The following is a 26,940-nucleotide window of genomic DNA, read 5'->3' on the forward strand; positions in this document are numbered from 1 at the left end:
TTCTACTCACTTCTTCTGTGATTTAAATAACTTTAGTTATACATTTGTGGATCATTCTTTCTCTAAAGAAAGAAGAGATAATAGATTCAGGACCTGCATTACTGTTGCCTACTGCCAGATTACTAATTGCCTGAAATGAAATTGAAGAAAAATATATCGTGTAACAGACAAATCCTCCAACTTGCAACCTATCAGTATCAATTTTTTGAATGTTAACTAAAATCAGTTTTGGTTTTTTTTTTTTACAGCTTCCAAAAGCATTTGCAGCATCTTTACTGGATTACATTGGGTCACAAGCACAGTATCTCCACACACTGATGGCTCTTACCCAAACTGGAAAAGTTGAATCTGATCAGCACGTAGACAGATTGCAGAGGGTTGAGATGGCACTTGAAGCTCTAAGAAACGTCATCAAACACAACCCTGGTAAAAAATTATTCATCCCACTGGGATGAGGCACCAAGTTTGCCCAGTTGCAGTTACCTATACCAAACAATAAGGTGTTTGCTTTTTAACAAGTGACCAGTACATGCTACTTGCTGGTTGTTATAGGTTAGTGCACCTTGGCAAAATCCTCACCTTGTATTACTTAACTCCTTGGATATGGAACAGAGAAGTTAACGTTAATTAAGGCTACCTATCCCTTTATGCAGCTTAGGTTTACCATTTATACTATTATATAGAGAGTAAGTTGTTTAGCAGATGTGTACAAATAATCTTTAAAAGACCTACAACAAATATTGTTGTAACAGTGTTGTGTGTTTGTGATTTTGTTTCTGTTTGCTGATTGTTTTCCTTTGTAAAGAAGCTGTATAAAATTGTTTAATTTTTAAAAACCTGTACTCTTAGTAGTAATGTAGTAAACAAGGGAATCTGCAAACCCCAGCATCCCAAGGCTTTAAGGCATATGGATGTTTCTGTGCATGTATTTTCCATCCTTAATGGGGGTGGGGGGGGGGGGTTCAGATACATTGCTGTGTCAGTGGCACACTTATTACAGCCTGGTACTTATGTGTCTAATGGCTGGTATTGGATTTAGCTGCAATTTAGAGGTATTTGCTGAATCCAGTATGATACAACAGTATGTTACTGTTTCAAATACTTTAACTTCCCTCCCCCCAAAACTGCTAATTACAAGCACAGATGCCATATTCACTGATTTACCTATTGATGCTTAGATTTCATTTTAGATCGATATCACTGGTTGCTTCATGCATAGCGTTACGATTACATTAGTCTGCTTTTGAGTTCGCCCTCTTGTGAATCATTGTCTTTGAAATGCACTTAATGCTAATCATTTTGGACAACTAATTTCAAACTATTTTTATTTTAGGCTCTGAAACTGAATGCATAGGACATTTTAAATTATTATTTTCATTGCTGCGTGTCCATGGTGCCGGAAAGGTTCAACAACTTGCATTAGAGGTAAACATACATTACACTCCTTCCAATCCTTGGATAAACTGAGGGATATGGAACAGAGAAGCTAATGTTAATTAAGGGTATCTATCCCATTATGCAGCTTAGGTTTACCCTTTATGCTATTATTTAGACAGTAAATTCTTTAGCAGATGTGTACAAATAATATTTAGAACAACTTGAAATACTTATGTAAAATATTGTTGTAACAGTGATTTTGTGATTTTGTTTCTCTTTGATGAAAACAAACCTTATCCATAGCTTGTATGGAGTGAAAGTGGCTGAAAATTCCTTCCCATCCCATTAAAATCAATGAATGTAAAACACTTTGTATGAGCTAAACCAGCATAATTGTGCAGAATGTGACAGAAGACATTATCGCATGATTAGGACGGATTGATGCATATAGCAATTTCAATTCACAGGGTTGGAAAGTTATTTTTGGGTAGTTTGTTGCCTGGCAGAGGAAGCCAACAAAGCACCCTATCTGCAATAATCCCTTAAATTCTAAACCTTGACATTGCCTTGGACCTTATTTAGTAGGGTCTTTATTATTCTTCTTATCTGAGTACATATTGACCTTGAGAATTCCAAATTACATGTCTTACTTGTCATTGTTTTATTAGGTGGTCAATATTGTTACCAGCAATCAAGATTGTGTAAATAATATAGCAGAGTCAATGGTCCTCTCCAGCTTATTGTCTCTATTGCACTCATTACCAACAAGTAAGTATTGGAGGTGCTGACATATTTATTTTAGTAAAGCGCCAGTTTTCTTGTATAATCTTGTAATCTTTTTGTTTTTCTCCCAGAATTTTGCTAACAAATACTACCATTGAGGTTGTGTAAAGTTTTCCTTATGCTGTATTATTTCCAAAGCACAATTTTTATATACAGTACACACATGCAAGGTGATTCTCATAGACAGAGACAGTTTTTTGGGAGCCATCAATCTTATCATACCCCATTTGTTGACAGATGGCTGTTTAAGGTGGACAAATGCAGAAAACCCTTAAAATGATAGGAACCTCCCTAGATCCTTCCAATCCTACTAACCTCCGACCTATCTCTCTGCTCCCATTCACTTCCAAACTGCTTGAGCGCCTAGTATACAACCGACTGGCGATATTCCTCTCTGACAATAACCTCCTGGATCCCCTACAATCTGGTTTTAGACAACAACATTCCACCGAAACTGCTCTAACCCGATTAACAAATGACCTCCTTTCGGCTAAAGCCAAAAAACACTACTCGCTACTAATACTTCTCGATCTCTCTGCTGCTTTTGACACTGTGGATCACACTCTTCTCCTCCAGACTCTCCGCTCTCTTGGCCTTCGTGACACTGCCTTATCCTGGTTTTCATCTTATCTCTCAGATCGATCCTTCAGTGTCTCTTACAATGGGGAATCATCTTCTCCCTTGCCTCTTTCTGTCGGGGTTCCTCAAGGCTCTGTCCTGGGCCCCTTACTATTTTCTCTCTATACCTCCTCCCTTGGCAAACTAATCAGTTCTTTTGGCTTTCAGTACCACCTCTATGCTGACGATACTCAGATCTATCTTTCCTCTCCTGATCTCAACCCAGAGCTTCTAACTCGTGTCTCTTCCTGCCTGTCCGCTATCTCCACTTGGATGTCCCAACGTTACCTGAAATTAAACCTCTCTAAAACTGAACTGGTTCTCTTTCCCCCATCCAACGCCCACATTGTTCCCGAGGTATCTATAACGGTTAACAATTCTACCATCACCCCATCTTCCCAGGCCCGGTGCCTTGGGGTTATCCTTGATTCTGCCCTGTCCTTCACCCCTCATGTCCAATCACTTATCAAATCATGTCACTTTCACCTAAGAAATATTTCCAAAATACGATCATTTATCACCCAAGATGCTGCCAAAATTCTTATTCACTCTCTTATAATATCTCGCCTGGACTACTGTAACTCCCTATTAATTGGCCTTCCCCTCCAAAGACTGTCCCCTCTCCAGTCCATAATGAATACTGCTGGCAGGGTCATACACCTCTCCAACCGCTCCTCCTCTGCCGTGCCGCTCTGCCAATCCCTGCACTGGCTTCCCCTACCATCCAGGATAAAATTCAAGCTATTGACCCTCACATTTAAAACAGTCCATAACTCTGCCCCACCCTACATCTCTGAACTCATCTCTAGGTACCATCCAACCCGCTTGTTACGCTCCTCTACTGACCTGCTCATCAACTCCTCTCTCATTCCCTCCTCACACGCTCGCATTCAAGACTTTGCAAGGGCTGCCCCCCTTCTCTGGAATTCGCTCCCACAAACTGTCAGACTTTCTACCAATCTCTCTGCCTTCAAGAAATCTCTAAAAACACATTTATTTAGAGAGGCCTACCCTAATCTAGTTTAGCAATACCCTGTGCCCCACCTCTCACAAATCTGGTCATGCCCATTCCCACACCTTGTGTCTCAACCCTTTCTCCTTGTAGATTGTAAGCTCTTTTGGGCAGGGCCCTCTTCACCTCTTGTATCGGTTATTGATTGCTTTATATGTTACTATGTATGTCCAATGTATGTAACCCACTTATTGTACAGCGCTGCGGAATATGTTGGCGCTTTATAAATAAATGTTAATGTAATGTAAATGTAATGAACCTGCATTAGGCAGTGGCCATAGTTATATATTATTTTATATATTTTATTTATGATCCTTACATTATATAGAAATATTGTAGGATTAAAACAGGTTCACAAACAGGCTTGTGTTGTTTTTTTTTTTAGGTCGCCAACTTGTCCTTGCAACTCTCTATGCCTTGACATCCAGTACAAAAATCATAAAGGAGGCCATGGCAAAAGGTATTTCCAAAACCCTCTGCATTCATCATGATTCATTTTTATTGCAAATGGAATGTCTTGCTAGTCCATAGATATAATATAGATTGTCACCATTTTTTTCTTACTGAATTCTAAGTTTACTTGTTTTTTGTATTCAATTTTGATCCAATTGGCTAAAATGTAGACCCTTTCCTGTGCTGGAGCCTTTATAAGAGTTTCCACATGTTTTCAGACATGGCAGAACAAGGCCATGTAGCACTTAGACTTCTGCTACCCCCTAGCATGCTGGGGATAAGAGAAGTGATCCACAATGCCAAATGTGTGATATCTGATAACTTTCTGCTTTCAGGTGCTTTAATCTACCTATTGGATATGTTTTGCAATTCCACTCACCCACAAGTAAGGTCCCAGACAGCAGAGTTATTTGCCAAGATGATATCCGATAAACTCATTGGTCCTAAAGTAAGTATGGTTTAATTATTTCTGAATAAAGCCCCACTCTGTCTGTTTACCAAGCCATAAATGTACATGGCCTTCCCTCAAATTAGAAAAATATCATTCATAATAGAAATAGTTAAGTGTTTTTTTAAGGTACAGGGTATTAGTATTCCATATATTTTACTATATAGAAGAATGAGCTGTGGACGTTTACTTTTCCTACATGATTAAAAAGTTGTTTGACCTCTGTTTTTATAGGTTAGAATTGTTCTAATGAAATTCTTGCCTGGGGTGTTTATGGATGCTATGCGTGACAACCCAGAAGCTGCAGTACATATTTTTGAAGGAACCCATGAAAATCCTGAGCTGATCTGGAATGATAACTCCAGGGAAAGAGTATCTACCACAGTTCGTGAAATGATGTTAGAGTAAGTAGCTGGAAAAAATCATGGTAGAATGTTGTCTATGCCATGCACTTTTTTCCCCAGTTGTGGCATATGGTTTTTTGCAATGAAGCCTTAATCATTTTTAACCTTGAGCAGCAGAGATCCATTCATCCTTGAACACCCCTTGGTGTTCAGGTTCACTAGCATAAAGAACACTGCTGAATTCTCTCTTGCTAGGAGCCAAACCACCTTTTAAAAAAACAGTAATCTTGGCTCTTCTATTTACATGTACTATTTGCCTCTTGCAGATGGACATTCTGAGGCAAGGTCTCACCTTGCCTCATTGCAAAGACACCCCTTGCAGGAAGTAAATACAAAATAAAATTTCTGTTACAGGGCATCTTTCAAGGATTTACTGTTTCTATCATTATCGTTAGGTTTTACTATGTCTTACCTTAACTGGGTTCTGTACCTTGATTCTACTACCCACCTGTTCTTCTTGGAAAGCCTTTGTGTGACTATGATTGCGATTTAGGAGACAACTGTAAGGGAATTTGCTCATCCAACAGCCAATTGTAGCATAAAACAACCCTAAGGGAAAGGGGTTCAGGGGTCAAATAATCTGCTTTTCTCTGCCTGCTTTTTGTACGCAGGTGGAGAAAAAGGAATCTGTTTACATCTGCTTCTTTATGTAGCTCCACTGACAGGCACAGCGTCAGCCTGTGTACAGCTAATCTGAGCCCATTTCAGTGCAAAAAAACAAAAATATGCATTTTTGCACTGAAATCCACAAAATGCACACTGGCTGACATCATGTGTGTCAGTGCAGCTACATAAAGGAGCAGATGGATCCACTTTTCTCCACCTACTGTACATATAAAATGCAGTCAGATGTAATTATTACATGGTGAGTTAACAAATGTTTGGTGTCAGCACTCAGAGGCAGCGCTGAGTTCTAACACCTCAGAAAACACAATGGTTTTTGAATGATCAAAGCATTAAACACATTTCTGATGAATGGACACATTGCTTGGATGAGTGTGTAAGCTTATTAAACATTTTCCTGATGTCACTAAAGTGTCTTTAACTTTGGTCAAATTAGAAGTGATGGGAATACTTTAAATGTTTTAATTTTTGTAAATCTGCCCATAAGTTTGTTTATAGCCTAAAAACAATAGCATAAAACTATCCATGCATGCATCTCCTTTACTAAGCAAATTAATTAAAATGATAATAATAAATGTAGTTTACACTCTGTTTCAGTTGCTACCTTTTTTACCTGAATAGGAGTTATGTTAGTCAGGGAATGAGTTGACAGCAGGGCATTGTGTTTTTATTACGATAAAATGAATGTTCTTGTTTTTCTTTTTTTTTTGCAGGCACTTTAAGCAGCAGGTAGAAAATCCAGATGCAAACTGGAAGGTAAATATACTTTACATAGTTTCACTAGAGCTCGTCAGTGAACAAAGAAATGAGTCTCCCTGCTCTGTAGAGTCTACAATTGTATTATTAGGCACAGAAATATACCGCAACTTGAATAAGATGTTAACTAGAAACATTATTCAGGGCTGATTGGTCACATAATATGCACAACTGACCAGGGTATTGCCATTAAGAAGAAGTACCTTCTAGTGTGCAAATAATCATGATAATTGTAGAATACTTATTTTTACAAAAACCAAGGTAAACTAGTTTTAAAGGTAAATTACATTTAGCTTTAGTGAAATTCATTAAGCATGTATAAAAAAAAGTATATATGCCATTTAAACATGGGTACATTTTGACTAGTGGCATAAATAGATATTACTGGGCCCCACAGCAAATTTTATTAAGGGCCCCAAAGCATTGGTAAGTTGACTATTTCTACCAAAATATCTTAAAATTGCTCATTAATTAAGGCCTTGCTGGGAACTGTAAATTCCTGGATTCCCCTGCAGGGTTTGCTTCCTCTGTAGTTATGCCTTTGACACCATCCATCTGAATGCCAAGGACTCAAAAAATGTATTCAGTCTTCTTTGCGTCTGCCTAGTTGGATCTGTTTAGTTTAGGAACTTGGGAGCTTATAAACCACATTATCAAAAACCCATCTTTGACTCCTAAAAGGAAAGTTTGGTTCCTGTTAACCAAAGGGAGATAGAATATGATCCTGTATTGCATACAAGGAATGAAGTCCTGTTGAATACATTTGAGTATATATTTTGGCATATTACATCAACTACCTTGCTAGAAGTAAAAATAAAATACATACATTCACAATGATACATCTAAAGGGTGCAAGAAAGAGTTTCAGTTTTCTTAATTGCATTATATTTTTATAATATATCATTTTAAGCATTTACTAAGATTATCAAAGCTGATAGCTGCCAACTGTATTTCATCCCCCCCGCCTCCCCAGCCTGCAATTGGACTTATTTCCTTTCCCCTCGTAGTCTGACAGTTGAGAACCCTATATATTGGCATTTAGCAAAATGTGTAGGAGGGCTGGTAGGCTAATTATAAATAATAGCTCTGTAAAGTGGGCACACAGCTGAGTATTGTAACAGTGAGGTTTGTGGGCCATAGACTTTATATATAGAGCGAAGTGACAGGACTAATGTTTCTGTAAGACTCTTGAAATATCAGTACATTATCTTTGATAGAAGGGCTGCCACAAACTTAAATGTGTAAACCTTAAGAAGTGATAAATGATTAAATGCTGATTTTCTTCCCCTAATTTCTTTAGTTGCCAGATGATTTTACTGTGGCATATGGAGAAGCCCAAGGGGAACTGTTGGTGGGCGGAGTTTTCCTGCGAATCTTTATTGCACAGCCAGCGTGGGTCCTTCGCAAACCAAGAGAATTTCTTGTTGCCCTTCTGGAAAAATTCACTGAGCTGCTAGAAAAGAACAATGCTCATGTAAGTTCCTTTTATAGAGAAATAGACGTTTATTGAATTTTCAAAATACAGGCATTGTACATTTTGTAATTGCATTGTTCACAGTGAAAGAGAACTGTCTGTTTATCGATAACAATTAGTACAATGCCCAGGGATGGGGGGGTGGGGAAGAGTGGGTGTTAGTAAGGGGTAGGTATCCATGGATAGAGTTAAGACTGGCAACCCTCCTTTGGGTTGACATTTGAAACCTGTTGGTTGGGAAACAGCTAATCTGGTTTATGTAACTGTCTGCACAGTTTGATAAATTGAACTCTGTTCCAAGCAACCCATAATGTGTTGTTCCACAATCTATGTATAATGTCACTATCCAGGCTTTCCTCCATTACTAGGTTTTTCTCCATTTCCCTGAGGATCTGGTAAAGGGTGGGGGAAGTGGTTGATTTCCAGAGGTGTGCTATGTGCATGGTGGCATATGTGGCTGCAAGGAAAACGTGATGGGAGAGAAATGCCATCCCTTTTAGAAGTTCCTTTTATACTAATTCAAGTATATTAATTTAGCCACATCTCGGGGGCCTAGAGTTTGGTTAGCAGAAGACCTTGTGCAGAAGAAGAAGCTGTTGTCAGACCAATGCATTAAAGGAGAAGGAAAGGTGTTTAAGCACAAAAACAACTATAGTTTAGGTGTACTTGTGCCTCCTAAACCGCTATATTATCTTTCTTCAGTATGCCTTCTAACTCCTGATATCCATCTTTAAAATTTAGCACAGTTCGCTTTGTTGCTGTCACCATCCCTACTTCACTTCCTTCTGCTGCTCCCTTCCATCGCATTGTGCAGAACTGTGTTTATTGTTGTCCTAGAAAAAATAGGACTGCAATCTGATTGGAGAGTGTGACTAGATGGGCGGGGCTAACAGGGTCAAGGTTATAGGCGCAGAGTATGCAAATGAAGAAAAAAAGGGAAGGCTCTGCAGGCATAGGCACATGCGCTGGCCCTGGGAATTCACTGTTAAAAAAGCAAAGGAAGCTGTTCTGGAAATGAACAGCAACTCTGTTATAGGACAGACTGTGACTGATTTATAGGCAAACGAAGCAACACAGAGCTGACCTGAGACAGTATGTTACTGATATGAATATTGCAGCATGGGAGCAGCAGGAAAGAAGAACTTTGCTGTTGGGATTGTGCAAGTGTTGGTGAGCTATTATACTGGCACATCTGGGGTTAATGTGCTGATTATACATTTTCCATAGTAATTATACTGGCAAATCTGGGGTTTAGATGCCCATTATCTATTTTATTTAGTGATTATACTCGCTATTTTGTGGTTAATATGCTCCTTATCCATTCTCTGTAGTAATTATACCGGCACATCTGGGGTATGTTTTGGTAAAATGGGTGTGGTAATTAGGGGTTTGGTCACAAAGTGCACGTGGCCAAAAAATTTTGCGCTGTACATGGCAGATATTCATGGTTTATACTTTTTTCTTAAATAGCCCCCCTGGTCTTAGAAATATAAGTTGTTTTTACTTGATGACTTTGCCCTCCTAAAGAATTTTTTGTGGATGCTCATGGATCCCAAACTTGTATTGGTTATTCAAAACACAAGATAAGAAGGACATATTATAGTGCAAAGGTCAGCTAAAATGATATTGGTGGGATGAAAGAGGTTTTTAGGTGATCCATTGTATATATCTACATTTTAACAACTTAAACATTAATTTATGTTTGTACATTTTATTTTTCAGGGTGAGACCTTAGAAACCATCACCAATGCAACAGTTTGTCTATTCAGTGCACAGCCTCAGTTAATGGACCAAGTACCACCATTGGGTCATTTACCCAAGATTCTACAGGCCATGAGCCATAAGAACAATGCTGTTCCAAAGTGTGCAATTAGGGTCATACACATTCTCACTGATAATGAGGTACTGACTCATTCCGTGATAAAATCTATGGGCGTAAAACTATAATTTAGCAATTTAGCATCATAGCAAGATGTCTGTTTTTATCTCACACAGCTTTGTGTCCGATCACTGGCTTCTTTGGATACTATTGGGCCTCTAATGAGTGGAATGAAGAAACGCTCGGATATGATTGGCTTTGCCTGTGAAGCTCTTAACAGGATGTTTCAGAAAGAACAAACAGAACTAGTGGCACAAGTAAAATTTTTACTTTCCTTCTTTTATCTTTTTAATACAAATTAAGCAGATACTGACACCAGAAGTTAAATCCTTTTTTACATCTATCATAACATTGCCTTTGCATGCTATTTATAATTTTGCCATAAAAGTATTTACGCAATGCTTTTACATATTTGTGCAGCACTAGTCCATTAGCATTGGAATCTATAATTGACAGGGTAAGAAGGGACAGTCGGGCAGTCATGTTTTCAGAACTTAAAGAAATAATTACTTACAAAAGCAGCTCTGTCAGCCAAAAACTTTCATGACTAACATGACCTATAGGTTATTTTTAATGTACAATTATATTTTGAAGAGAAGTGTTTTGGTGTCAGTATCACTTTAAAGAAATTCACTGAGGTGCATATTTGACAGAAGTAGTGAGGGGAAAAACTGCTGTAAGGGGAGATATATACACTGTGCTGTGGCAGCGAGAAACGAACAAAGGGAAAGGGTGAGATAAGTATGAAATATAAAAGCATCAAAGACAAGCAAGTACTTCAAGGGAAGCATCAGGGAGTTGAAGTTTTGGAGACTGCACTAAACATAATTTGGAGTGGTTGAGAAATGTGTGGGGGAGGGGTAAGGAGATGAGTGGATGTTAAAATGCAACACTGTGAAGAGAAACATGATTGGTGGAAAAAATGCTCTCGGGTGCAGAGAAATGTATTGAAATGAGGGTGGCGTTTGCCTTAGAGGGCTGCTGTACATGCCAACGTTACAGAAAAGACTCCTTGTCCTGTTAGTAAGCGGGATGCTATTCTCACAAACAGTATGAAATTCATTCCAAATCACCTTCTTCACCAAGAACTCCTTTGCTTTATTTTTCAATTGTTTATTTCTTGTGAATTATCTTAAAGGAACAGTAACACCAAAAAATGAAAGTGTATAAAAGTAATTACAATATAATGTACTGTCGCCCTGCATTGCTACAACTGGTGTGTTTGCCTCAGAAAGACTACTATAGTTTATATAAGTTAGCTGCTGTGTAGCCATGGGGGCAGCCATTCAAAGGAGAAAAGGCACAGGTTACTTAGCAGACAACAGATAAACCCCCATTATATGGAGCTTATCTACTAGTTATCTGCTATGTAACGTGTGCCTTTTTTCCAGCTTGAATGGCTGTCCCCATGGCTACACAGCAGCTTATTTATATAGTAGCTTTTCAGTAGCAAAAACACCAGTATTTTGCAGAGCAACAGCACATTATATTTTAATTACTTTAAAACATTTTTGATGTTACTGTTCCTTTAATGTCAATTTTCAGTATTTTCCATTTCACTTGACATACCTGACCCTGGCCTCCTGTTTGTGGTGTGTTTAGCCATAATTCATTTGCTACAAAATAAAACCTTAATCTAGTGCTAGCAAAAAACATTATCATGTTCTTTGGATGTGGCTGCATATTAGGAGAACATACTGCTCCTTAATATCTTAGTCTTGCTAACTGTATATTGGTGTAGTGGGGTTTTTTTGGTTCATATGGTTGTTATAATTATTTTACAGGCTTTAAAAGTTGACCTGGTCCCATATTTACTAAGGCTTTTGGAAGGACAAGGTCTTGAAAACCTGGAAAGTCCTGCAGCCACAAAAGCTCAGATTGTAAAAGCTCTTAAATCAATGACTCGGAGCCTACAGTATGGAGAACAGGTGAGTTAATTGTGCCTGCTGCAGGTGTCATACATCTAAACAACAGATAAACAGTGGAGCAGCCTTTATGGAACATTTGAATGGCCTGTTATCTCTATTCATATTCATACTGAAGTAAAAGCAACTGTTTCCATGGAGCTTTAACACAAATTTAGGAAACCTTTACAAAGCAGCATGGCATTCAATATGTTTCTTTCTATATTACAAGTTGAGTGCTCACTAAGCCATTTTTATTCTTCAGGTAAATGAAATCCTGACTCGATCTTCTGTCTGGAGTGCCTTCAAAGATCAGAAACATGACTTGTTCATTTCTGAATCACAAACAGCAGGATACCTCACTGGTAAGGAAAATGTATATGTATTCAGTATTTAAGCAAGAGCAATGCATTTGTTCAAGCAGGTGCTTATGACTTGTGCTGTAAAAGCGAATAACAGCCTCTTGCTTTTCTAATGCATACTTTGTCTATATTTCTCCCAAGAGCAATACATATATCCCTTATTTTTACACCCATATACAGCCTCCCCCCACTCACTGTAAACAGGGTTATTATTGTGAAGACACATGGAGTTACTTAGTAGCAGGTACTTGTCACGGCTACTAAATGCCAGAAGATACCCTGCCATAGATAATACTGAGAATTGCCTCTGCTAAAATACATGTAGAGACAATTATCAGTAAATGATCAGCATTGTCTATTCCTGTAGCCATGACAAGTAGCTGCTACTAGTAGCTCTGTGTGTCTTCACCCTTAAGCTGGCCATACACGCACCGATAATAAACCTCGTTTCATACGATATTCGGTGCGTGTATGGCAAGTCGGCGAGTCGACCAATATCGCAGGAGGTTGCTGATATCGGTCGACTCGCTGATCGGCCAGGTTAAAATATTTTGATCAGGCCCCATAGAAGTTTAATCATCTCTGCAGACAACACTGAGCTACCAGCTTACTGTCACCAAGTTTCCACAGCAGAAGATCCCTAGAATTAAAGTTTAATTAACTTAATCCCTATATTTCCTCTAATGGTACAACTGTTCATTGATATTAATTGGATGCCCCCTCCCAATGTTTTGTACACAAACCGTCTAGAGGTTCCTGTGAGGCTCCTTGAAATCTTTCTGTCCAAAAAAACTATTTATTCAAGGGCTCACCAGCCATGTATATACTGTATAGATATGGATAATCAATAGTTAATTCTAATGATTTAATCAATGCTCTACTTGGGTTTCACTTAGCACAAAATGCTCCATGTTATGTTTATGGTACATGTACTGACTCTCCACTTAAATTCAATAGAAAAAGCTGGAGGTACAGCAAACTGCAATCCAAAGCACATCCTCTGCATCTGCGTTTATTAGTAGCTATTTTGTCCTCCTTGTGAAGCTTTCCGATTGACCAGTGGGAAGTGATCCCCATTTAATTACCTTTTTTACTGCTGGCATATAAAATTGTTACCTGATATACCATAGGCCTAAAATAAAAATATTCAGCTGAATCATATATATTTTTATTTATTTTCTGCAGGATCTTAGATTTAAATAAAAACACCCTAAACCTTGTTAGGTTCTTTTGCTTTGCTATGTGCACCTTTCTGCTCTCTCCCCCTGGCATCTTACATTTCTTTTCTTCCTTCAGGTGTCTCTCCTTCCCTTCTTACTGGTAGCAGCCCCCTTCACCTCAGAAGTGGGCTATAGATGCTCTCTTCCAAGCAGCTTGCTAACTGCTGTGTAGCTCTTTAACACAGGTAGATCATGGTTTGCTGCTCTTGCACCTGCTTCATTCCCATTCGTTTTTTGCTTTTACAGGTGGAATTGTGTTCCTGGCCAGTCCTGCCATATTGATACTGCATTCTTTCCCTTTTTTTTCCTTTTTAAACAGTCACATCATCAGACAAAATCTTTTATTGTCTTTTTAATTAGTTGCTTACTTCATCCATCATGTGCTTCTATGTTATTACCTATATGTATGTATGTATGAGTGTAAGCCTGTGTATACACATACATATTGGGAAAAACTGTCCTATGATTATATAAAAAATAAAAACATTTCTGGAATTTTTTTTCCCCTCTAGGACCTGGAGTTGCTGGCTATCTTACTGCAGGCTCCTCATCGACAGTTATGCCCATCGTACCACCACCGGTGGACCAGGAAGCAGGAGATCTTGGCTAGACGATATGTATACTCCGCCTGTAATGTTTCCGAAGGCAGAACTGCCACATGTTGCACGAGGGAGGAACCTGCAGAAACTCTCTCCTCCACTCACTAACGTTGATTGAAAGGAACTTTATTTTCTGCCTTCCTTGTTTTACAATAAAGTATTATTCGTTTTTGTAATAAATATATTTTTATTTACGGATAAAAAAAAAAAAAAACAAATTTCAATCTAGGACATGATTCAGATGTAACATAAACATGAAGGCACTCTGTGGATCAGCTGTCTGGGTACATGTTTTTGTTTTATGTTTCCTTTTGTACCGAGCACATTTTGTTCCTTTTTATTTGTTTACAAGACTGTGAATCAAAATAATAATCTCCTTATTCTAAGTTTTATATTCCATTTATTGTCAGGGCTGTGGAGTAAAGCATCTCAAGGGCATTTATGTTTCCGTTCTCCTCCATCTTTGTCATGGTTGGGCTCACTAAATATCTACACTGTTCTAGCTGGTTAATATTTGTCCTTTACAAATCATTAACATGATCCTCAGAAAGAAAAAAAAACTGAAGATATCCCGATGTACAGCATAGCTTTACCAAATAAAAATAAATATCTGCATAAAGAAAGAAAAACAAACTGTCAGCCTGTTATGTAATAAACTAGTGTAATAGTGGCACAGTCCATACATTATCCAGTATATACAGCTTTATATGAATGTACATTATACAGATCATTCATGTACATACTATTTTAAGAAAATAAAGGGAATTGACAACCTTGTTAATGTAATTTTTGTGAAATTAAAAAAAAATAATGCTTAACTCCCCTTTGAAATGTTACACATACATGTTACTGCATGTTAATGATTCAGTTCCGCAGAGAATGCAGCATGTAACATGAATTTGATCCATTTTACCCATACTGGCACTGATGTGTAAGTCTGCATTTTATAAGTTATTTGTGTATTTATTAAGAGAATTCTTCCTGAAAGACACCTATTAAGTAATATATGCCAAAGAATTGTTACTCTTACATTTTATTCATTTGAGGGCGACTGTGGTTTTCATAATATCATGCTGAATTATCCTTGGAACAGAGCAATAATTATGCTGCTTTAGTTTAATAGTAACAAAAAAGGCACCTCTAGAGAGTTTTTGTGCTGCAAGTATGCAGGGACATGTTTATATTTAGGCACTCATGCCCATCAAGACAGCTTTAGGGTAGTGGCCCACAGGTGTCAATATAAAAAAAAAAAAAAAAAGAAGTCTGGTTTCGGGAAGCAATGGCCAGATATACAGTCCTTGTTAGTGTGCTTTAAACCTTCCATCACCAGCCATTTTCATAGAAATTATAAATAGTAACAATAACAATAAAACTGTAGCCTCGCAAAGCAATCGTTTTTTGGCTGCTGGGATCAGTGACCCCCATTTGAAAGAGTAAAAAGGCAGCAAATAGTTCAAAAACTATGAAAAATTAATAATGAAGACCAATTGAAAAGTTGCTTAAAATATGCCATTCTATAACATACTAAAAGGTGAACCACCCCTTTAATTTTCAGACTTAAGTGAAACATGCTCCATATATTACTCATGATCGAACACAAGATTTGAGGTTTTCTCGTTTATCCTATATGCCTCCTTTAAACAAGTTAAATCAGGAAGAAAAGATGGTCATGGTGTTTGGAATATTTATTACACCCATTCTGCATAGTCCCTTACCTTCTGGTATCCCAGGCGAGATCTACTCTACTGCGTATGCGCAGGGAATCCTACCCCACCAGCATGTAGCGGCACAGGGAATCCTACCCCACCAGCATGTAGCGGAACAGGGAATCCTACCCCACCAGCATCTAGTGGAACAGGGAATCCTACCCCACCAGCATGTATTAGCACAGTGGGTGTCATTTATCAACACTGCACAACTTTGCCCATGAGCAGTAACCTATGGCAACCAATCAAATTGTTGCATTCATTGCTCTACCTGCAGCTGGCTGAAAAAAGCCAATCACTGATTTGTTGCTATGGGTTACTGCCCATGGGCGAATTAGCCCAGTATTGATAAATGAGCTCCAGTGAATCCTACCTCACCAGTATCTAGTGGCACACGGAGTACTACCCCACCAGCATGTATTGACACAATGAATCCTACCCCACCAGTATCTAGTAGCAGGGAATGTAGGGTAGGGAATCCTACACCTCGTGGCAAAGTGTATCCCAGCATTTAGTAACACAGTAACCTCTAACCCACCAGCATCCAGTGCACCCCCCACCAGCATCTACTGGCACTGTGAATCCCCAGAAACTTCCAGGATCCAGTGGCACTTGAATGCCCCGAGAGGCACAGCATCAAAGGTACAGTGAATCCCCCCACAGCATGAAGAGCAAGGCCGCCATCAGAAATCACGGACCCCTGAAAACAAAATTTTCTGCTCCCCCCCACCCCACGGCCCCTCCCATCAGTACAAAGGACACACAGACATTGGTAGCCAGGGACCCCTGGCCCGCACCTCGCTGCTTCCTCCTGCTCCCCCTATTCCCCCCATCTCCAATATTTCCACAGTGTTTTAAAGGGGTAGTTCACCTTCCAAACACTTTTTTTTCAGTCCAAGAGTAATTCTTACTGATTATTATTATTATAGTCTACATTATGCCTAACACCTTGCTGCACTTTTAATGTAATTTAATTACATTCACAGGTAATACTCCGTTAGTGCAATCATATGTTTATAGTTATAAAAATCCACCTAGGAAGTGCCTAGGTATATACAATCTATTTAAATAATTATGATTGCTCTAATAAGGGGAGGTTCATCTTACAATTAATTTATAGCATCTTGTTGAAAATGTTATTAATTATTGTTTTGTTCTGAAGCTCTCTAGTTTGGAATTTCTTGAAATACTTTATTAGATCAATCAGAATTTATATTTAAAAAAAAAAAAGTGATTTGAGGGATATTTTTCCTTGATTCATCACAATATGCACTTCTATTAGTGCAATATAATTAGGATTTTCTCCACCACACTACATTAGAATTATGGCAACACAGATGCAGTGTTAGGAGAACTAAAGCTTAAAGGGGACCTGTCACCCTAAAAAATAACTCCAGATTATTTTCTATCATAGTTGAGCAAAAAAGACTTCACTTACACTATATAAATAATACCTGTCCCCCAGCATTTCCCTTCAGCAGCCATCCCCCCAACGTGTCTCCCACACAGCCCGTACCTGTCCCCCAGCATTTCCCTTCAGCAGCCATCCCCCCAACATGTCTCCCACACAGCCCGTACCTGTCCCCCAGCATTTCCCTTCAGCAGCCATCCCCCCAACGTGTCTCCCACAAAGCCCATACCTGTCCCCCAGCATTTCCCTTCAGCAGCCATCCCCCCAACGTGTCTCCCACAAAGCCCATACCTGTCCCCCAGCATTTCCCTTCAGCAGCCATCCCCCCAACGTGTCCCCCAGCATTTCCCTTCAGCAGCCATCCCCCCAACGTGTCCCCCAGCATTTCCCTTCAGCAGCCATCCCCCCAACGTGTCCCCCAGCATTTCCCTTCAGCAGCCATCCCCCCAACGTGTCTCCCACAAAGCCCATACCTGTCCCCCAGCATTTCCCTTCAGCAGCCATCCCCCCAACGTGTCTCCCACAAAGCCCATACCTGTCCCCCAGCATTTCCCTTCAGCAGCCATCCCGCCAACGTGTCTCCCACAAAGCCCATACCTGTCCCCCAGCATTTCCCTTCAGCAGCCATCCCCCCAACGTGTCTCCCAGCATTTCCCTTCAGCAGCCATCCCCCACAGCGTCTCTCCCACAAAGTCCCTGCCCCTTCCCATACCTCTAACCAAGCATTCTTTGCTTCACAGGTCTTTTCCTCAGCGTGTCTATACCTCTCCCCCCCAGCTCTTCCAACAGCATGCCTTTCCCCCACCTCCCTTCCAACAGCATGCCTTTCCCCCACCTCTCTTCCAACAGCATGCCTTTCCCCCACCTCTCTTCCAACAGCATGCCTTTCCCCTAGTCTCTGAAAAGAACACGAACCTAGAAGAGAAGGAGAAGTTTGAACATGCCGGCTGAAACCATTCCTCCTCTTCACAGCTACTGCGGAACTTCCGGGTTACAACCGGATATCCTGTGAGTAGGAGAGAGAGAGACATTGGGAGCGCGCAATTACGGAGAGTACTGAGGGGCTAGTGTTCCTATCGCCTTTTTTCAAAAATGTGTCCATAGTATGGCGATGAGTTTTAGTGAAGATTTTTGGCTAATTTGAAGGTAAATAATTATAATGCATTTGGACATGGGTATTATTTAGAAGGTGTAGTTTTTATTTTTTTAATAAACTTTTTTACTGTTACTGTTCCTCAAGCTTTGTGATGTATTGTGACATTTGTATGAAAGTAATATGTTCACATTTTTTTTTGTTCTTAGTTAAAATGGCTAGGAGTGAAAATGAGCCATTTTGTGTGAAATTTATCAAGTCTCCTGAAAATTCTGAATACTTCTTTAAAGCTTATGAGGTAATATATTTATAAAACAAATATCTGGATACATTACACAGTTGCTTATAGAACCCCATAATGTAGAAAGATATTTTTACTGTACTGATATTTTTACTCTAAGTAATTATAACAAAGTTCCAAACTCATATGCAGAGCATTCACGCAATTCTATGTTTAGGTATTACAGAAAAAATATTATGGAAATATTCTAAAGAACCATGTACAGATTTAGTTCAATCTGTTTTGACGTTGCTAACTTTCTATTGTCTTATAATGTTGGGAAAGATACCAGGGGCATTTCTTGCAGGTGCACACAGCACTATTTGTTTCTTAACATTTTATTTGAAACATGGTTGTCATACATTAGATAAAATATGGTTACTCATAGAGCTGGGCGGTATGACCAAAAATTTATATCACTGTATTTTTCAAAATTATATCGGTGTCACGTTATTTGACGGTATTTTTTGTTCCATGCATGATTAGGTGTTAACCCCATTTCCTAATAAATTAGATAATAATTACTGCAGTATTGAAAGGCAAGCGAAGGATCGGCAACAGAAAGTCGTAAGGTAAATCAGGCAGGCTTAGTTTCCCAGGCAAGGCCGCAGACAACATAGCACAGGAGGAGGCGTTTGATAGCTTTAAATACCCCCCCCCCCCACGCATGCGCAGAACCGGTGCCGTCAGCGCGAGACCGGGCCGCACGGGTGAGTACCCTGACACCCCGGTATGGCGGTATCTGAAAAATGAATATAGTTTTTAAAGAAAAACACCGGTATTCGGTATTGAACGGTATATCGCCCAGCCCTAGTTACTCAGTTACCAAGTAACTACTGAACTATTCTTCTAACTCCGTGTAAAGGGCTCACAGTCTTTGGAATATTTGATGGGTGATAACCTTTTTGTGTAAAGCTGAAACCATATTCAATAGGGCTATGAGCGTTTATGGAACCTTGTAATTTGCATTACATTTGTCCACATTATTACTTTCTCAAAGGCAATAGAAGTTTTATTTTCTGCTTTGTGTTCGTAGGCAATCAAGCAGATTCAGTCTGATGAATCTCTTCAGCTAACTGAAGAAAGTGAGGCACTTCTCTTGAAAGAAAAAGACAAATCTCTCTACATTTGTGATCCTTTTAGTGGTGCTGTCTTTAACCATCTGAAAAAGGTTTGCCATTATACTTATATAAATACTGAACACTTTTCTATATGAATGCATATTCCATGATTTTAATGGAACCATTTTGACTATAGTTTGATTGCAGTCAGAACAAAAGACAGTAGTTAAAGGAGAAGAAAGGTCACTGGGGGTTCCAAATGTTAGTCATCACACAGTGATTATAATCACTTATTCACTGCTCCTAATAGCAGAAAACTGCATTGGCCCAGAATGACATTCATGAGGGGGATACCAGATTACTATAGCTTATCCACTCAGAAGGGGCAGGGCTGAGCAGGAAGCGAGTGAGTGTACTGTTCAGCCTATGCACAGTATGTGTGAGCCTGCCTACAACACATTCTAACCTTTTTATGGACAGTATACCAGTGGCAGGCAACAGCACTAGTGATGATGGGTCGACAAAAAGCTGGCCTGTGCCCACCCTCTGCCAACTAAAAAAACCAACCCATTATGGGGGTTAGGGGGTAGAGAGAACTCAGTGGCATCAGGAGATTGCTGGTGTGGTGCCTGACCAAGCAGTATTGCCTTTGGTGGGGATGCTGGTGTGGCTCTGACAGTGTTTGTAAGGGGCGTGGCAGACGGGGGGATTAGTCGCTGCGCAACAAATCTCCCTTGTCGCGGTTGTCTAATCTCCCTGAAATGCCATCTCACCGGCTATAATGTAAATCGCCGGTGGGATGGCATACACTGTGCCAAAATCGACAAAGTTTCCTCTCAAGGCAACTTCGGCAAATCGCCCCGCCGCATATGCCATCCCACCGGTGATTTACATTCTAGCCGGTGGGATGGCATTTCGGGGAGATTAGTGGCCCGCAAAAGGGAGATTTGTCGCGAGCGACTAATCTCCCCATCTGTCACGGCCCGAAATAGGATTTAGGTAGTTGCCCAGGTCTCTGAAGTGGCAAGTGCCTGAAAAAATGCTCAAAAATGTGTTTAATATATATAAATACATATTTTCTGTTTATTACTAAGGGGATTGAATTGAGTGTCAGAATAAAGAATTTTTCTAAATTTACTTTGAAAAGTTCAGATAATGTTAAAGGAGTTTATGCTCCATATGTCCTATAAAATAAAAGTAAAAAAATATGTAACATATTACTTAGTCTTTATGTAAGATGCTTTTTAACTTAGTTAATTTATTGACGCATCAAAATATGCTTATGTTTTCAGCTTGGCTGTAGGATAGTTGGGCCACAAGTTGTCATTTTTTGTATGGAGCATCAAAGACGTGTCCCTCGTGCTGAATATCCTGTCTATAATATGGCAATGGCTGATGTGACAATTTCCTGTACCAGTCTCGATAAAGAAACTAGGGTAGGTTTAAGACCCATCAATTTAAACCTGGGTTATTATTTCTATAATAGCATAAAGAAGAAATTTAATGTAAATATGTCTTTCTTTTAACACCAGGAAGATGTGCATAATTATGTACAACTCATGGGAGGCTGTGTATACAGGGATCTTAATGTTTCTGTTACACACCTAATTGCTGGTGAAGTGGGCAGTAAAAAATACCTGGTGGCTGCAAGCCTAGAGAAGCCCATTCTTCTTCCGTCTTGGGTGAAAGCATTATGGGATCAATCAAATCAGCAGTAAGACCACTTTTCCATTTATTTATAAATTATTATGTTCATTGAATTGGAACAATGGCATTATTTATTTACTTCTCAGGCTATGAAAAATTATTCACTTTCTATGCTGAAAATCCATCATAACATAATTTAAAAAAAACTGCATCATTACAAAGAAGCACTGTTATTAGCACAGGGTTGCAATGCAGTAAAGTAACATTCAGTATTTTCATTATATGTATGGGTATATGTTTGTAACTATATATTAGTAGTGCAAAGAAACATCAGATGACTCTTCTCAGCAGCCACATAAGACTTTCCTTGTTCTCTTCTGATATGTCCTCAAATGTTAGACTGGACTGACCAGCAGATGCTGTAGTTTCACTTTAATTATATAAGTTGAATACCTGAAAAAAAAATGTAAGTATATTGCAAAGGTGCACAGAGAAGCATTATAAGTAATTATTTGTTGTGAGGGTTTACATTGCCTTTAATGCAATGTAGGGTTTACTACAAAGATTGCTATACATTTGTGAAGTGCTATATGCATATAAATATATATTTTCTCTCTTTTATGTTTAAGGATTATTCGATACTGTGATGTAAACATGAAAGAATATTTGTGCCCAATATTTCGTGGTTGCACTATCTGTGTCACAGGATTAAACAGTTTAGACAGAAAGGAGGTGCAACGTCTTACAACCCTCCATGGAGGAGAGTACACAGGGCAACTCAAAATGAATGAATCTACACACCTTATTGTACAAGAGGCTAAAGGTAAAATTGCAACCTTTGCACATTTCTAATGAAAAAGGATCCTTAGCATGCTTCTACATTCATACTGCAGTGTTCTCCCCAGGCCTTGCCGCATTGCCTGGAACTTTTCCCCTGCTGCCTGGCTCAGCTCTGCCCCTACATCTTTTGTAGAAGAAGGAAATTTCATACAGAAGGCGGTGCACTCTAAATGCTGAAGAGTCCTATTGGTGTTTTTTAAAAACGATTTTTTAAGAGCAGGAGGGCTTGGGAAGGCACATAGGGGGAGGGAGGCATTGATTTATTTTTCTCCCACAGGCAGGCCCAATTTTTTGTCTGTCCATCTTTTTTAAAAAACACTGTATTTAAGGTAAAAATTGTTTAGTCATGTTTCCTTATGCTGAGAATTTTTTTTTTTTTTAAGATGACATTGGTTTCTTTTATTCTGTAGTACTTAGAATATATGCATTTGCCCTTTATAATCATTAAAAAAAAAATCTTATTTAATTAATAACTTATTATTTGTTAATATTTTTTAAGGCCAGAAATATGAGTGTGCCAGAAAGTGGAATGTACACTGTGTCTCCGTTCAATGGTTCTTCGACAGTCTGGACAAAGGATTCTGTCAGGATGAAACAATGTATAAAATTGAGCCTGCTACTAGTTTAAAATCTGTGCCAGATACATCCACTCCTACAGGTGACAATAAGAAACCAGATAGTAAGTAACTTATTTGTATTCAAAGCTAAATTTATACAGTACAAATAAAAGGGGTTCAGGTATGAAAAATATGTTCAATCAGAATAGTCTTTTCGTAGCGATAAAATAAATATACTGCTTTAGCTTTATCTGTATATATTACAGTAACGCTGTTTTTGGTCTTAGTTAGAATTACATGATACTGAATTTTTTAAGCTGTATGCATTTATTATATGCCTTTCAATTATTTAAAGACATTTGGGGGGGGGGGGGTTACTAAAACACTAAAACTCTAAAACTCTATTTTTTTTGGGTTTATATTTTTTTGAACCACTAAAAAATACTAATTTCTACGAATGGCAGTAATTTATCATAAGATCCAAACCAAAATGATGAATGAAAAAAGTAATGAAAACCACAACCTTTCACAAAAGCCAGCATTAAAAAGTCCTGAAAACCCCTTAAATAACATTTTTCATTTGAAATTGATGCGGTTTTGTCACATAATAAATAGCAAAATATTCAGAGTAGAGTAAATAGCAGGAGCGCAGGATTGGTACTTTTGTGTCTGTCCCATAGTGTTAAGGCACTGATCTTTAGATAATTTTGTAAAAGTATCTATCAAAAAATGTGAGTTATAAAGTAAAGATTCTGCAGGACTTGGCTGTCTTGAAAATCAAAAACAGGTAACATTTATTATTTTATGTAAAAGGCCATTAATTGTGTGGCAACTATTTAGGACCTCCACAGATGTGAGCCTCCAACTATTTAATTGCGAAAAGGGATAATGCCAGAAATAATTCCCTGTATAAGCATTTTTAAGTTTGTTTACTGTGATACTATTGCTTTCCTTTCTTTTAAACTTTTATTATTTTTTTTAATACATAAAATAATTAAAATGACACACAAAAAAAACAACACACATCCAAGATAGCCGTGCATTCCACAGTGGGAAGCACAGACATCTTTTTTCATAATTTTTAAATGAGCCAGGCAGAGAGAGATAGAAGCAACCTGGGAGTCGCAGGACAGAAGAACTTTGGTGTTGGGGTTCTGCTTGTGCAGGTGTAGGTGAGGGAATGTTTTCAATCTATCTGTTTCTGCATTTGTCTTTCTGGGATGTCTGAAGTTAATGGAGTGCTCATTGGCCATTTCTATGGTATATTACATCTGGGGTTAATATGCTGATTATCCGTTTCCTGTAGTAATTATACTGGCGTATCTGGGGTTAATAAGAAGAGTATCCATTTTCCATAGTAATTATACTGGCACATCTGGAGGTTAAAATTACCATTAAATATTTTATTAAGTGATTATCCTGGCTCTTTTGTGGTTAATATGCTCATTATACATTTTTTGTAGTAATTATAGTAGAACATCTGGGGTATGTTTTGGTAAAATGGCTGTGGTATTTAGGGGTGTGGTCACTAATTGCACATAGCCAAAAATTCTCACAGCACTGCATATACATCATATACATCATTCCCTCACCACCACTGAGCTCTTACGTTTGGTTGTCTAGCATCACTCAAACCCCTTGATCAGATCAGGCAAAGAGGCATTTTTTGCCTTTTTCCCGACTTCAGTAAAGCAATACGAGTCAGTGTATGAAATGATGTGCACGTTAATAACAAAGTGCTCTAGCTAGAACTATATATTCTTAAAGGAGAAGGAAAGGCTAAGTCACTTGGGGGTGCCAAAATGTTAGGCACTCCCCAGGGACTTTTAAATACCTTTTACCCTGACTGGCGCTCCTATTAGGAGAAAACCGCACCAGCCGGGGTACCTGCAGCGAGTGTTGCCTGGTGCAGTTCTCTACTAACAGGGGCACCAGCCCGGGGTAAAAGGTAAGCGATTTAAGTCCAGGGGCGTGCCTAACATTTTGGTACCCCCAAGTGACTTAGATACCATTTAGAGGAGAAGGAAAGGCTGAGTCTAACATTATAGGAGATACAAACATTAAATCTTATTCATAAGAGGATCTGAAATTCCCCTATATTTGTGGCTTGTTTTCATACTGTAATGGTTTTGAGCAGTTTCTGTTTTAAGTTGACATTTAATACATATTTTTAATATATTTATACAGGTCGGGCCATTTATGATGTCAGCCAAATTTCAAATATAAGTACAAGCTGCGTTAACGAATCGGCTTTTAATTCTGTGATGACCAGCAGACTGGATCCTCCAGCAGATGCCCTTGAGAACTTGGATATCAGTTCATTACAAGCTCCAGAAGACCTTCTTGATGGCTGCCGAGTGGGTGTTACATCTATGCACATCTAGAGTGCATGAATAATCAGAAATACAGCAGATAATTTTGTCATTTATTATCTAGGCTGTTTATGGTCCATGGGCAATGTTGAAAATACTGTGAAACCATAGGATACTTTTCCTCATAACTTAACTACAGAAGCTCCCATCATTCCATACCACATATAAACTTTGTTAATGTGACAATTCTGGATGTTGTCTTACTCAGGCGGATTTTTATTTATGTTGGGGGAGGCTAAGCCTCTCCAAACCTGCCTTGACACCTTTAAAAAAAAAAAATTGCAGAAAAAAACACAAATTACCCTGCCTTGATTACTGTGTAATGCATGTTTAGCGGAGTAAGGGGTGATGTATGGCTTGTTGCCCCCTGTCACTGCATGCAGGCATCTTAATTGACTCCTGATGCTGGTTTCTTCCCGAGAGATTAAGTCCCAGTATCACTGGAATTGGATTGGCTGAAGGTAAACTTTGAGGCACTCTCCAGCCAATCTAATTCCTGCATGGCTGTACCGAGATTTAAACCAGCAGCATCCCATGATGCTGCTGGTTTAAATCTCGGTACAGCCATGTTAGAGTGCTGGGATTCCTGTTTATGAAGTTGCTGCTGTTGACACTGGAGGTAATTAGCTTCTACTTCCCCCCAAGCTGTTAAGGTGGCCATACACGTAGCAATAATGATCTTTCGTGCGACCATTGGTCGCAGGAAGGATCGTTCCCACCCTCCATTGATGTTCAGGGCTGAATCGTCCGATATGGAGGGAGAAACAATAGAAATTCTACTTCCACCTGTCACCTCCATCAGCCCTAAACGTAGATATTGCTTGGGGTCCTTCAACGGCGCCCAATCAAAATCTTTTAACCTGTCCATTCAATGCGACAACTGATATCGGCAGCCTTTGCGATATTGCCCATCACGTCGAGCCACCATACAATTATTTAATGATTTAATGTTCCTGCTGTCATTACCCACTGCCTCTCACTGTATTGAATATGCCTTTTGTGTAATGGCCCACTGCCTTTCACTAGATGCTTTGGATCAATTAGAAGGTTGGTTTCATTTAGAGAAAATGTTGAACATGATGTATGTATGTTTTTATTCAACCTTAATTACTATGGTACTATATCAGTGAGCAAGAAAGCATCTGAAAATATTTTCTGGCAAGGATACAGTTATTTTAATGCTGGTAAACTGAAAGGTACTTTTGGAAAAAAGCACTCCCACCTGCACTTCTGCACTGTTCCAACTAAAGTCAGTGGGAACTGCAAGAGGTAGTTAGGGATCAATTATATCGGCGCAAATCTAACATTACCTGTAAGTCAGTCTGTGTATGGCCAACGTTAGCCTCCCCAAAAAATCACCCTAGGGTCATACTTTAGCAACTGTTTTGCAGGCAGTTAACTATCCATGAGCTACATGTAAATGTTACATTTTCACCCTCTTTCAGATATATTTGTGCGGGTTTGGGGGAAGAAAGTTGGACAAGTTGAGAAGGCTAATCAACAGTGGTGGGGGTGTGCGATTTAGTCAGCTTACCGCAGATGTAACCCATATTATTGTTGGAGAAACTGATGAAGAACTAAAGCAGTTTTTGAGCAAAACTCAACACAGGTTAAGTAAAGACAATCTTTTTGTTTTTCTGTTGCAAATCTTAATGGAAATTTCATCCAGGTCAAATATTGTGGTTGACTTGTGCCTTTGTCAGTGAAATTATTATTACTAAAAACAGTAATATTAATTAAAGTCTATCACCAAATCAAATCATTAAAGTGAAAATGTATAGTACTAATGTAATTTTATAATACACAAAATTCTTTATATCTTAATATATCCTTTTTATAATTAAACAACTTATAAATAGAACAATTCTTTAATTACAGGTTGATTTGTTTTTGTCTGTAATGTCCTAGAGGCCCTTCACCTGCTTTCTGCATCTCTCAGGACCTTATTTTTGTCTGCACATTTACAAATTGATAGGGCTTGCCAATTATACTTAAAGTGAATGGCAGCAATGCTTTATGTGTACTGTATCTGAGTAACTCTAAATGTGATCCTATCACTT

The 26,940-nt window shown here is 38.8% G+C and overlaps 2 protein-coding genes across 8 annotated transcripts in view; both read left to right on the forward strand.

The window, feature by feature from the left end:
• Window positions 1-14,690, forward strand: part of dnajc13 (DnaJ heat shock protein family (Hsp40) member C13) — a 94,947-nt gene extending 80,257 nt beyond the window's left edge. For 4 of the 5 annotated variants that reach the window (XM_012965524.3, XM_002937734.5, XM_018094987.2 and 1 more), the window contains 13 exons: window positions 249-426; window positions 1,334-1,425; window positions 2,046-2,145; window positions 4,176-4,250; window positions 4,579-4,691; window positions 4,926-5,095; window positions 6,433-6,475; window positions 7,776-7,949; window positions 9,672-9,851; window positions 9,945-10,085; window positions 11,613-11,756; window positions 11,998-12,097; window positions 13,827-14,690. In XM_012965524.3, coding sequence (XP_012820978.1) covers window positions 249-426; window positions 1,334-1,425; window positions 2,046-2,145; window positions 4,176-4,250; window positions 4,579-4,691; window positions 4,926-5,095; window positions 6,433-6,475; window positions 7,776-7,949; window positions 9,672-9,851; window positions 9,945-10,085; window positions 11,613-11,756; window positions 11,998-12,097; window positions 13,827-13,924 — 1,608 coding nt within the window. In that variant the 3' untranslated portion in view covers window positions 13,925-14,690. Of the gene's footprint in view, window positions 1-248; window positions 427-1,333; window positions 1,426-2,045; window positions 2,146-4,175; window positions 4,251-4,578; window positions 4,692-4,925; window positions 5,096-6,432; window positions 6,476-7,775; window positions 7,950-9,671; window positions 9,852-9,944; window positions 10,086-11,612; window positions 11,757-11,997; window positions 12,098-13,390; window positions 13,500-13,826 lie in introns of all 5 variants that reach the window. The other variant, XR_001924773.2, reaches the window with a different exon arrangement.
• Window positions 14,691-17,798: 3,108 nt separating this feature from the next.
• Window positions 17,799-26,940, forward strand: part of topbp1 (DNA topoisomerase II binding protein 1) — a 35,370-nt gene continuing 26,228 nt past the window's right edge. The window contains exons 1-9 of one of the 3 annotated variants that reach the window (XM_004915368.4): window positions 17,799-18,038; window positions 18,333-18,421; window positions 19,440-19,574; window positions 20,757-20,900; window positions 20,997-21,178; window positions 21,741-21,934; window positions 22,451-22,630; window positions 24,696-24,865; window positions 26,326-26,489. In XM_004915368.4, coding sequence (XP_004915425.2) covers window positions 18,338-18,421; window positions 19,440-19,574; window positions 20,757-20,900; window positions 20,997-21,178; window positions 21,741-21,934; window positions 22,451-22,630; window positions 24,696-24,865; window positions 26,326-26,489 — 1,253 coding nt within the window. In that variant the 5' untranslated portion in view covers window positions 17,799-18,038; window positions 18,333-18,337. The other 2 variants (XM_002937745.4, XM_004915369.3) reach the window with 2 other exon arrangements.

This window comes from Xenopus tropicalis, chromosome 6, assembly GCF_000004195.4.
Source record: "Xenopus tropicalis strain Nigerian chromosome 6, UCB_Xtro_10.0, whole genome shotgun sequence".
Classification (NCBI taxonomy): Eukaryota; Metazoa; Chordata; class Amphibia; order Anura; family Pipidae; genus Xenopus; species Xenopus tropicalis.